The sequence below is a fragment of the Budorcas taxicolor genome, chromosome 2, assembly GCF_023091745.1.
Source record: "Budorcas taxicolor isolate Tak-1 chromosome 2, Takin1.1, whole genome shotgun sequence".
Lineage (NCBI taxonomy): Eukaryota > Metazoa > Chordata > Mammalia > Artiodactyla > Bovidae > Budorcas > Budorcas taxicolor.
Window position 1 is genome coordinate 64,902,580 of NC_068911.1, and position 13,465 is coordinate 64,916,044.

The 13,465-nt window shown below is 36.4% G+C and overlaps 1 protein-coding gene across 2 annotated transcripts in view; it reads right to left on the reverse strand.

Moving 5' to 3' along the window:
- The window catches only part of MTX2 (metaxin 2), a 77,829-nt gene that overhangs the window by 11,615 nt on the left and 52,749 nt on the right, over positions 1-13,465 (reverse strand). For both annotated transcript variants that reach the window (XM_052662871.1, XM_052662880.1), the window contains exons 4-5: positions 3,657-3,729; positions 852-928 (exon numbers count right to left, since the gene is read on the reverse strand). In XM_052662871.1, the coding sequence (XP_052518831.1) occupies positions 852-928; positions 3,657-3,729 (150 nt within the window). The remainder of the gene's footprint in view (positions 1-851; positions 929-3,656; positions 3,730-13,465) is intronic.

Here is a 13,465-nt window from a genome sequence, read left to right on the forward strand (position 1 = left end):
GAATATTCATTGGAAGGACTGATGCTGAAGCTGAAACTCCAATCCTTTGGACACCTGATGCGAACAAATGACTCACTGGAAAAGAACCTGATGCTGGCAAAGAATGAAGGCGGGAGAAAAAGGGGACAACAGATGGTGATATGGTTGCATGGCATCACCAACTCAATGGACATGGATTTGAGTAGACTCCGGGAGTTGGTGATGGGCACGGAGGCCTGGTGTGCTGCGGTCTACGGGGTTGCAAAGAGTCAGACGCGACTGAGAGACTGAACTGAACTGAATACATAAGAATACTATACAACAATCTAAAAGGATAATACATATCTATAGTCATTAACATGGAAGAATTTCTAAACATATTGATGATTTTAAAAGTCAGGTTTCAAAATAAGACTAATAGTATTACTTATATTTTTCTACATATGCAAAAAAAAATTCTGGATGGATGTCCCCCAAAATGTTAACAGAGGTTGTTCTTTGATAACTATTAAAATCTAAACTGAATAATGGGTAAAGGAGTACATTCAACCTGTAAACATTCTATAACTCCCTTCTCAAAAGTTAACCTGATATTTTACAACAACCTAATAGTTTTCATTTGTGACCAAAATTCTCATAAACATGAATGAGAAAATTATCTCTCATTTTGTAAAGATCAAATGGCCTCTTTTGCCATTGATTTACATTATAAAAGGGAAAAAAAAACTCTTTAGAATATTTCTCCAGTAGTTTATATCAGCATTTTATAAAACTAGGTTAAAATCAATGTAAATGCTACGACACACTAAAGATGATGAATGACCTATTTAAGAGTAACTGTGATCAAATCCATTTAATATCTTCTTTATTACCTTGGCTTTAACGAATTGGACTATTGGACCAAGTTCTGATACTACTTGATTTCCTACATGAATAAAAGGTACTTTACCTGTGGAAGGGGAAAAACAATGTGAGAACATGACCAGTAAATTAAAATTTGTGCTAAAAAGGAAATCAACACAGCACTTGGTTATATCTTATTTATACAGAGTTTTGTAACATTATGACTTTTTAGAATTACAGTTAAGCATGTATATTAAATTCTAATAATTTTCTAACATCAATTACTAATTTTAAAATAAAAGAAAGAGACGATTCATTTCGAGAGCTCTCACATATAATAACATAATACTCCCTTTTCAGAGCTAACACTAACAAATCAGTATGCAGCAGTAAATACTAATTATTCGAATTATATGAACGAAGCCTGGACATTGTTTCATGACTGATAGATTTTTAAAACTTTAACTAGGCCTTCCCTTCAGATTACAATAAATCAACCCATATTTAAACAATATTTATAAAGACTTTTTTTTTTACATCTACTACTTTCGTATCTCAGACAACCATTGAGGTCAATTGTTTAGCACATAATGGTACATTAATAAATGTATCTTACTCAAAAAAATATCAGGAATTAAGTGAATAACAATCTTTGAAAGTATGCTAGCTTATGAATTATAATACAAAGTTTGCTCCCAACACATGTGGGGAAAAAAAGAAGAAATAGTATGCTTATAAAAACTGGCTTCTCCACTGTTTACAATAGCCAGGACATGGAAGCAACCTAGATGTCCACTGGCAGACGAATGGATAAGAAAGCTGTGGTACGTATACACAACGGAATATTATTCAGCCATTAAAAAGAATGCATTTGCATCAGTTCTAATGAGGTGGATGAAACTGGAGCCTATTATACAGAGTGAAGTAAGTCAGAAAGAAAATCACTAACACAGTATATTAACGCATATATATGGAATTTAGAAAGATGGTAACAATGACCATATATGCAAGACAGCAAAAGAGACACAGATGTAAAACACAGACTTTTGGACTCTGTGGGAGAAGGCGAGGGTGGGATGATTTGGGAGAACAGCACTGAAACATGTATATTATCATATGTGAAACAGATCGCCAGTCCAGGTTCGATGCTTGAGACAGGGTGCTCAGGGCTGGTACACTGGCCTGAGGGATGGGATGGGGAGGGAGGTGGGAGGGGGGTTCAGGATGGGGAACACATGTACACCTATGGCTGATTCATGTCAATGTATGGCAAAAACCACCACAATATTGTAAAGTAATTAGCCTCCAATTAAAATAATTAATTTAACTTAGAGAAAAATTGGCATCTCTAAGTAAATATCACATTAAAAAGTAATATTTTAATTTTATAAATACTAATAACTGGTGAAATTATCAGAGATGACAATCTCCAAATAGTAATAAAGTCTACCTAAAATGCTAGAGGATGAAACTCTGTCAGACCTAGTTCAAACAGAGTTCGCACTAACAGCAGGCTTCTTCATGGTCCTTTTCAACAGATTCACTCCTCTCCAGCTCAGACAGACTGAGGGTCATGGATGAGGTGCACTGCACCAACAAAAGCTTCATCTGCATCCATAGGATAACATCACAAAGGAAACACAGGCCTTTTGGAATACAACTCAGCAAATGAATTTAGAAGACATTTCCATTTACCAATATAAAAACACTGAATTCTGCATTTTTTTTTTCTACTGCTTTATAAATCTTGCAAAAGAGAAAAAAAAATCTTATCTGCACAAGCATTAGATCACATTCTTTTTTTAACTTGGGATAAAATCTTTACAACTACTATACTGCTAGAAATAGTGCAGGTCCTCTGAGATAATATGATTACAGAATGAAAACTATTTGTGAATGAATGTGCAGACTGAAGAGTATTTTGGGGTGGTACATTTTGAGAGCAAAGTGTATTTCTCATTTCCAATATCCAGTTTGGAGTTCCTGGAACAAAGAGCTTATATATACCTCATCTTACTGCACTTTGCTTTATTGGGCTTTGCAAATATTGAGCATTGTTACAAACTGAAGGTTTGCGGCAACCCTGCATTGACTAAGTATATTGGTGCCATTTTTCCAACAGCATTTGCTTACTTTATGTCTCTGTATCATATTTTAGTAATTTTCACAATAATTCATTTTTACAATAACATTTTTATTATTATTCTGTTATAAAACCTTAAAGGATGAAGAGTTGCTGCTTATAGATGAGCAAAGAAAGTGGTTTCTTGAAATGGAATGTACTCTTAGTGAAGATGTTGTTTAGACTGTTGAAATGACAATAAAGGAGTGAGAATATTACATAAAATTAATTTATAAAAGAACACCAGGATTTGAGAAGACTGACTCCAGTTCTGAAAGAAGCTCTACTGTGGGGTAAAATGCTATCAAATGGCACTACATGCCACAGAGAAATCATTTGTGAAAGGAAGAGTCAATCAATGAGGCAAACTTCAGTGTTATCTTACTTTAAGAAACGGACACAGCCACCCCAGCCTTTAGCAACCACCACCCTGATCAGTTAGCAGCCATCAACATGGAGGAAAGATCCTCCACCAGCAAAAAGGTTTTGACTCGTGGAAGGCTCAGATAATGGTTAGCATTTTTTTCAGCAATAAAGTATTTCTAATTGAAATATGTATATTGTTTCTCTTAGCCACAATGCTATTATACGATTAACAGACTGCAGTATAATGTAGGCATTTTTAAAAAATCTAGGTACAAACTGGACTATCACTGCAATTCTATCAATGCAGAGTATTAAAAGAGGAGGGAAAAAAAAAAAAAACACTTACCAGATGGAGACATATATTCTGCATTTGCCCTGCAGACCACTTTGATAGGCAGATTACACATTTGCAAAAAGGCCTGTCAATCAAAAGAAATCTATAGTAAGTCTAATGAAAGTATATGCATATTAGAATACAACATTTTATTTCTTTTCTAAACTTATGTAAAGCTCAGGAAAAGGAAAAGAATAAATCAATTTAAAGTGAAAGATTTGTACTCTAAAACAAAAATAAAATGTCATTTCAATACTAACAGATCAATACATATGACTCATACTCAAGTAAATGTATGAAGCTTAAAGTATTTATATACTCAAATGTAAGTTATCCACATTTTACTGCATTAGTTAAGTCAGCAATACTGTGTATTTCTTTAATTTTCTACAACAGATGACTGAAAGTCCAAACTTTATACGTTATCACTTAATTCCACTACTGTCAGGATTCTTATCTTCATCTTAGGCGGAAACTCTCAAACTGTTTTTTTTTACTACTTCAAATTTCTCTCCAACAATACTCAACATCCTAACATGCAGCTTTTATGCTCACTAATTCACTTTTTAAAGACAGAAAATTGTTTATTTTTACTTTGTTTATAGCAACAAAAATTTTATAAGGGACTTTATTTTCTTGGGCTCCAAAATCACTGTGGATAGTGACTGCCACCATGAATGTAAAAGGTGCTTGCTCCTTGGAAGAAACGTTATGACAAACCCAGACAGTGTATTAAAAAGCAGAGACATCACTTTGCAGACAAAGATCCATAAAGTCAAAGCTATGGTTTTTCCAGTAGTCATGTACGGATGTGAGAGCTGGATCATAAAGAAGGCTGAGCACCAAAGAATTGATGCCTTTGAACTGTGGTTCTGGAGAAGACTCTTGAGAGTCCCTTGGACTGCAAGGAGATCAAACCAGTCAATCCTAAGGGCAATCAAGCCTGAATACTCATTGCAAGGACTGATGACATCGACTCAGTGGACGTGAGTCTGAGCAAACTCCAGGAGACAGTGAAGGACAGGGAAGCCTGGCATGCTGCAGTCCATGGGGTCGCAAGGAGCAGGAGACATGACTGAGCAACTGAACAACAAAAATAGCCACAAAACTTTATAAGTAACTTAACTATCTAACAATAGGGAACGGATAAATCATTTATGGTAAACACAAACCACATAATGCTATACAATTTTTTTAATCACTAATTATATTTTCACACAAGGCTGCGTGAAGTAACAACTTTATTTCCAAAGCTTCCTTACAACTGGGTGTGACCGGTGTCTAAATTCTGGCTCATGGGACTTAAAGTTTGGGCAACTGCTTGTGAAGTGTCTTTAAAAAGAAGAGATAAGACCGCTCCTCTTTTTCCTTCATGCTGACTAGAATGTGAAAGGGCTGATTATATAGCTACAGTAGCCAAACTGAATCATACCAGAAGCTGAGTGTTGAAGGTGGTAGAGCAACAATTAGAGCCAAGAAGCTTAAGTCCTTGAAAATCATGCAGTCACCAAACCTGGATTAGTTGTATTAAAAAAGAGAGAGAGAAAGAGAAAGAAAGAATCCTCTTTTTTAACCCACTGCTATTTTGGGTTTTCCAAAACTAACAGCCAAACCTAATCCTACCTAATTGACCAACAATAACTGTTTACAGGTTTAAAGAACAACTCATCCAACCATAGACTCTCTATGTCTGTGTAAGTATACATTAACAGTCCTCTAAAACCTATAACCTACGCTCCCAATTTATAACAACAATAGTGAGTATCTTGGTTAATCCACAAGTATGGACTGCAGGCAGTGGTTCTCAAGCTTCAGTGTGTATCAGAATCATGCAGAAGGCTTGTTAAAACACAGACCGCTAAGGAAAGAATTAAAATAAGCATAAAGAGATCTTTTGAGAAGACTGAGAAGAAAAGGGAGAAAGGAATTAAGAAGGATCAACTCTCTTCATTGCATATGCATCTGTACCCAATGATAAGAAAAAAGTTGAGCTCATTAAACCATATATAGTGGGAAAAAACAGTGGAAATAGGCTGAAATGACAAGAACCAGGTAATAACTGATATACAAGTAACAGAAGATGAAAAGTAATGAATTAAGAGCATAGGTGGAAGCATCTTTTTTCCCCCCAGGAAACAGGACACTTTTTCAGTGTACTTGCAAGGGGTGGTCAGAATCAGTGATGATGACTATAAGCTGATAAGTGAGGATGGGAAAATGAGGGAGTGCCACATTCTGTGAAATGGGAGGAGAAACTGTCTGAGAATGAAGGACGTGGAGGGGTTCTAGGCTTCAGAAGAACAAAAAGAATTGGAAAGAACCGCTTGAAGTATCTTCTTGAAGATCATAATAAATATTCAGTTGTGACTTAAGTCATGAAAGGGAGACTTGCCCAGTCATGTCCAACTCCCTGCAACCCCATGGACTATACGGCCCATGGAGTTCTCCAGGCCAGAACACTGGAGTGGGTAGCCTTTCCCTTCTCCGGGGGATCTCCTCAACCCAGGCATCGAACCCAGGTCTCCCGCACTGCAGGCAGATTCTTTACCAGCTGAGCCACAAGCCACAGTCATAATACTACATAAAATAGCAAATACAATATACTTTGCTAACCTCCATGTATTATATTGGTAACTATACTAATCATTATTCCAAAAAGCTCTGTTTCACTAAAAAAGGTTAAGCAAAATTTTAACGCTCTACAATCAAAGCCATGTTTTCAGCCTTATGAAATTTTTACTTCTTTACTTAAAAAAAAACTGACTTAATTTTGACCAATTTAACAATATTCAACTTACCACAGACCTCAACTGATGCCACAATTCTACTTAGCCAAAGATTAATGTTATAGCATTCAGTGTAATTATTCTTCATCCCTGATTCAAAAGAAATTTTCTGAATTAATCTGAATTAATCATAAAGACATCTGAGGTCACAAACACAGTATTTTCATCCAAACATTAAAAATGCAAAACAAAACATTACCATGACTGTCTTTAAGAATATAAAAACTCTAAATCCAAACCAGACTTTGATTCCGCAGTATTTCTCCTTTCTCTTGTAGGCTAGGAGAAAAATCTCTGAGGTTTCAAAACAGTACTTTCACCTTTCACTTGCATTTTCAATCTCTTATCTGCATCTCAAATACTCCAAATAAAACAAGCATGATACACCAACCTAAAACACATTTTATTTTTAATTCTGAAATAGCAATCTGGATATTTTTATTCTTATGTAAATCCAAAGAAAAATGTAGTTCCAATAACAATAAGAAAAGTCAGGATAACTCAGTCAACTCCTATTCCTCTGTTGGATACATTATTCCAAACTAATTCAAGTGACTGACAACATAAAATAACTTAAATCAAAAAGTTAGCACATCCTATAAGAACAATGACTTATAACTGTGCTGTCTAATATGGAAGCCACTAGTCATCTGTGGCTATTTAACATAAATTTAAATTGACAAAAGTTGAAAAGTCTATTTCAGCTCCTCAATTGTACTAGCCATTTCATGTGCTCAACAGCCACATGTGGCTAGTGGCTATCACATTTATTGAACAGTATAAATAACAGAACATTTCCATCATCACAGAAAGTTCTATTGGACAGCATGGGTCTATTGCAATGGCAATCAGTGCATAAAAGACATCTAAGCAAAAGAGGCTGACATCATCTGAAAGAGATTAGGCTAAATATTATAAAAACAGCCTGCATAGTATTACAGTGTCCACAAATCCTGCAAGTGATCAATCACCTTTTGATGACAGTGACACATTAAATACCATAATATCTTCAATTTCAGAAAGACCTAGTATAGCGTTTACTCATTTGCTGAGCAATCCAAATTGACAAAATGGTCGGGTAAGTTTATTAAAAAGTGAAAACTAAGACTTTAGAATTAATAAATTAAATAAAACCACAGCTATTAAATGTATTAATTCTTTGAATATAAATTTACTGAGTGTCTAAACACATGACATGGTAGGAATTTTTTAACACACACACACACACAGAGAACATAATACCCAGCACCTAACTGCTGAGACCCTGAAATTTAATAAACTTGATGTAGTTTCAACATATTGAATGAATTAATTAAATTCATAGCACACAAAAAAATTCATTGAAGGGGTAGAGTGTTGGTATATTTTTTTTATTTCTGAAAAAAACTCAAAGGAAAAAGTAACATTAGATCATCGACAACCAGTTAAATATGAAGGATTGAACTTCTATATTTATCTCTGCAACCTTTCCAAAAAATCCCATGAAATAACAGTGAAGAAACAGAAAGCATATAAACTCAGAAAAACACCAAGAATGGAAGAGGAGACCAAAGCAGACCAGACATGTCAGCCCGTTTTTGTAAGAAGAAAAGCAGACTTCGCAGGGCAGGAGAAGCTGAAACCTAAGAGCACAAAGAAGAGAAAAACAATCCATTTGCATCGCAGAAACTAGAAGACTCCAAAACTGGAGGCCAAGTACCACAGCAGGCAGAGGCGAGATAAAGCAGTGAAAACAGGAGAACTGCATGGAAGCCATCAGACAACCGGCCCCTCCCCAACCTGGCAAAATTCACAGGTTCATCCTCCGGAAGAACCAAACCCGATGGCCCTGATGGAGAGTAACAATGAAAAGAAAGGGAAGGGAACGTATGTACGCTGAAGCGTCACTCTCTCTCTCAGCTCCCAAACAGTGGCAGCCAAATTTAGTCCTTACAGACTCTCTTTCCATAGAAAACACCTGCCAATACTGATGGGTAGGTGGCCATTTAAGGTAATGGCCAAAAAGATAGTAGCAAACTGTGCAATCAGTCTATAGTGAAGCCCACATGTCAAAAATCCCCCATTAGCTTCTTAGTGCCTCAGTCTTAAATATAAATTGCTAGCAGAGATCAAGAGATATTTGAGAATAGCCTCAAACATACAGAGCCAAAACAAACCACAGAAAAAGGAGGGGAGAGGAAACAGAAAAGGCAGAAAGCAGAGAACAACTTCAAAGAAAATTTATAATGGTTAATATTTATTGAGCACTTACTATGTCCCAGGTACCTACATAAAAGCTCTACTCTATGGGGTAGATAAAAAAGAAAAAAAAATCCCTATTTTAAGATAAGAAAACACAAGTACACAGAGATTAAGGAATCTACTTAAGGCATATAGGTAGAAGGGAAAGGAGGGAGGGAAGGAAGAAAGAAGAAAAAAAGGAAAAGGAAAAAAGGAAACAAAGAAAAGGGGGGAAAAAGGAAAAAAGCAAAGCATACAAGGGACTGAGATGACACTGAATATCTTAATATCAATTCCAAATGCTAGAAGACAAAAGGCCTTCCAAATTCTAAGGGAAAATCTTGCCAACCTAAAATTCTCCATGTGGCTAAGGTATCAATCGAGTGTGGATAGAATAAAAACAACACAATACAAGCAAGGTCATTAAAAAGCCAAAATAAAAATAATAAACCAAGAAAAAACGAGCACAGAATGCAGAAAATTAGGGGATTCAACATTTAAAAAAAGGAAAACAGAATTCCTTGAATGATAAAGAATAGCAGTCATAGGAAAACATTTCTGAAGCCTACTAAAAACCATTCCATTTAAAGTACAAAGGTAATATTTCCAAGAAATAAATAAATAAAAGACATGATGTGTTTGACTACTGTGAGGGAAAAGTTTTACAGTTCAAAGAGTATAGAAGAGAAAATTACCCAAATGAATTAGATAAAGCAATTATTTACTCAAAGGAAAAAAAAAATCATATAGAAAGAATATGTCCGTTGTACACCAAGCCACTCAGCCAGGATCAATATTTACATTCTAATTATAATATAAACACTGAATATTAATTTAACTCCAAAGTTAGAGAACTATGGGGAAGATGGGAGAGAGTTGTAAAGGGGAAATTAAATTTCACAGTGAAATTCAATGGATAAATTTAAATTAAAAAATGAAATAGGAACATGTCAGGGAATATTTAACAGGAGGATTCCTACGTACTGTTTCTCATAAATCCTCTGTTCCTTATCAATCTCTGTTGCCAGAAACGAGAGGAACAGCAAGCTGCTCCCAGGACTGAGGTCATAGGATGAGACAGGCCTGAATCTCCTTCAGTAAACATTCTCCTTACGACAAAGCTGCTGAGTCTGGGATAGTCTTTCTTGAGATATGGATTGTCTCCTGACCTTGTGACCATTATTAATCCCTTGTTCCCTTGGTAACGGCTGCTGTACCTTTGGTTTTCTGATCTTTATCATTGTCGAAAGAAATTTCTTGTACAACAGCCTATATATACTCACAGAAACATCATTAAAGCACCTTGGCTCCATCAGAGCTTGGGTGCCTGTGTCTTTTTTCTTCCTTTCTTCCTCTCTCTCTCTCCCTCCCGCTCTCTCTTTCACTTTCTTATCGTTGACTCCAGACCACCAGGTTCCGATCCATTAAAGGACCCGAAGAAGTGGCGCCCGAACAGGGACAGATAAAAACCATTTAAAAAGAGACTGCCCTAAGAAGCCCACTCCAGTGTTCTCGCCTGGAGAATCCCAGGGACGGGCTGGGGCGGGGGGGGGGGGGCGGGGGGGCCTGGTGGGCTGCCGTGTCTATGGGGTCGCAGAGTCGGACATCACTGAAGAGAGTTAGCAGCAGCACCCCTGAGAAGGCTAATAGAAAACCTACAAAAATCTGCCCTCACTGCCATAGAGGAATGCATTGGGCCAAAGATTGTAAATCTAAATTTGATACTGAAAAAACCTATTCCAGGAAACTCCAAGCAGGGGGCCCCCCAAGTCCACTTCAACAAAAACCAGGGGCAAATTCTATCTTTTCCCTCAAACCCTCAACATCCGGCAGTGCTGCTGTCAATACACCAGCCCTAAATGATTTTTTCCTTTACTCTCAAGCAGTCCCTTCTAAAATACCTACCGGACTTTTTGGACCCCTGCCCCCACAAACCTTTGGTCTTTCACTTGGCCAATCTAGTTTGACTTCTAAAGGAATTACTGTTCACCCTGGAATAACTGATTCAAATTGTAAAGGAGAGATTCAAATTATGATATCATCTCAGATTCTATAACAATTCAAAAAGGGGGACAAAATTACTCAATTACTTCTTTTACTTCTTATTAACTCCTCTAATAATGTATGGACAGGTGGATTCAGCAGTACAGATCAAAAACAATTCTTATGGACATCACTGGTATCTGAATATGCCCGACCAAATATAAATATCAAAATTAATGATAAAAGATTTGCTGGACTCCTCAACATTGGATCTAGTCTTAATATTACTATTATTTCCAAACACTTATGGCCCAAATCCTGGTCTATACAAAAAGTCTCTTGCCAAATTGCAGGAATTTCTGAAACCAAAGTACAAGAAATTAATCAAAATGTTCAAATCTATCCATGTGAAGGACCAAAAGGCCAGGCTGCAACATTAAGACCTTATGTGACAGATTAATCTTAATCTAATAAGAAGGGACTTACTTATGCAATGGCAAACTCAGATATACATTTCACATTTTTCCTAAGGGCCACTGTTCATTTAACAAACAAAGCAATTATTAAAATAACTTCGAAGAATGACGAGCCTATTTGGACAGAGCAATGGCCCCTTACGAAAGAAAAATTATAGGCTACTAAAGAACGTATAGACACACAATTAGAATTAAAACATATTGAGGAAACTTGCTCTCCTTGAAATTCTCCTATTTTTGTTATAAAAAAGGAATCTAACACATGGTATCTCTTAACAAACCTTAGAAAAGTTAATGCATCTATGAAACCTATGGGTGCATTACAACCAGGGATCCCATCACCTACTACTATTCCTCAAAATTGGTACATTATTATTACTGATTTACAAGATTGCTTTTTTTTTTAATATACCTTTACACCCTTTAGACTGGGAGAGATTCACTTTCTCTATCCCTTACTCTAATCATATCAGGCCTCATAAAAGATTTCAATAGACTGTGTTACTCAAGGTATGCTTAAGTCCTATTTGTCAAAATTTTGTAGCCAAGGCTTTACATTTAATGTGACAGCAATTCCCTCATGCATATATCATTAATAATATACTGTAACTGCAAAAAATAGAAATGATATTTTTGACACTGAATGGCCATGATATTCTTTAGACTCCAGAGAAAACTGATTAAAATAAAATCTTTCTTGAAATTGCAAAACCAGATCTTCTTACACATGCAGTTAGGAAAAGGTTAACTTGTTAAAATACTTTTTTGGAGCTCCAATTCTGCCTGGGAAACAAAAACAGGCCTAAGAAAAAAACCTAAAGTTAACTCTTATCATGTGCTTGGGATACACAGCCCACTCTATCTGGGACTCCAGCCATACACAAATTGGTGGAATTCAGAAAAAAAAAAAAATCTATGTATATATATTATATATATAATATATATACACACACACATATAAAAGATATTTTAAATTTCAAGCAGAAACCTGTATCTGTCTGTCTACCTAAAATTATCTATGTCTCAATGTATGTCTTTGTTTCTGGATAATATGAAGTCAATGAGCTCTATTGATAAATTCAAGTTCACATGCACTGAAAAATATTCAATATCAAACATAATGTTTATTTAAATATGAATAGAATTTAAATTGTTTGCTAATATAATTAACTCATGTCTTAAATCATCAACATTATATAATGCTTTTATTGTACCTCAGTTCAGTTCAGTTCAGTTGCTCAGTCGTGTCCGACTCTTTGCAACCCCATGAATCGCAGCACGCCAGGCCTCCCTGTCCATCACCAACTCCCAGAGTTGACTCAAACTCACGTCGATCGAGTTGGTGATGCCATCCAGCTATCTCATCCTCTGTCATCCCCTTCTCCTCCTGCCCCCAATCCCTCCCAGCATCAGAGTCTTTTCCAGTGAGTTAACTCTTTGCATCAGGTGGCCAAAGTATTGAAATTTCAGCCTCAGCATCATTCCTTCCAAAGAAATCCCAGGGCTGATCTCCTTCAGAATGGACTGGTTGCATCTCCTTGCAATCCAAGGGACTCTCAAGAGTCTCCTTCGACACCATGGTTCAAAAGCATCAATACTTCAGCACTCAGCTTTCTTCACAGTCCAACTCTCACATCCATACACGACCACAGGAAAAACCACAGCCTTGACCAGACAGACCTTTGTTGGCAAAGTAATGTCTCTGCTTTTCAGTATGCTATCTAGGTTGGTCATAACTTATCTTCCAAGGAGTAAGCGTCTTTTAATTTCATGGCTGCAGTCACCATCTGCAGTGATTTTGGAGCCCAAAAAGATAAAGTCTGACACTGTTTCCACTGTTTCCCCATCGATTTGCCATGAAGTGATGGGACCAGAGGCCATGATCTTCGTTTTCTGAATGTTGAGCTTTAAGCCAACTTTTCCACTCTCCTCTTTTACTTTCATCAAGAGGCTCTTTAGTTCCTCTTCACTTTCTGCCATAAGGGTGGTATCATCTGCATATCTGAGGTTATTGATATTTCTCAAGGCAATCTTGATTCCAGCTTGTGCTTCTTCCAGCCCAGCGTTTCTCATGATGTACTCTGCACAGAAGTTAAATAAGCAGGGTGACAATATACAGCCTTGATGCCTTTTCCTATTTGGAACCAGTGTGTTGTTCCATGTCCAGTTCTAACTGTTGCTTCCTGACCTGCATATAGGTTTCTCAAGAGGCAGGTCAGATGGTCTGGTATTCCCATTTCTTTCAGAATTTTCCATAGTTTATTGTGATCCATACAGTCAAAGGCTTAGATTTAAGGTAAACTAAATTTGTCAACAAAAAAGTAACTCTTTATATATATATAAATATATAAATGAG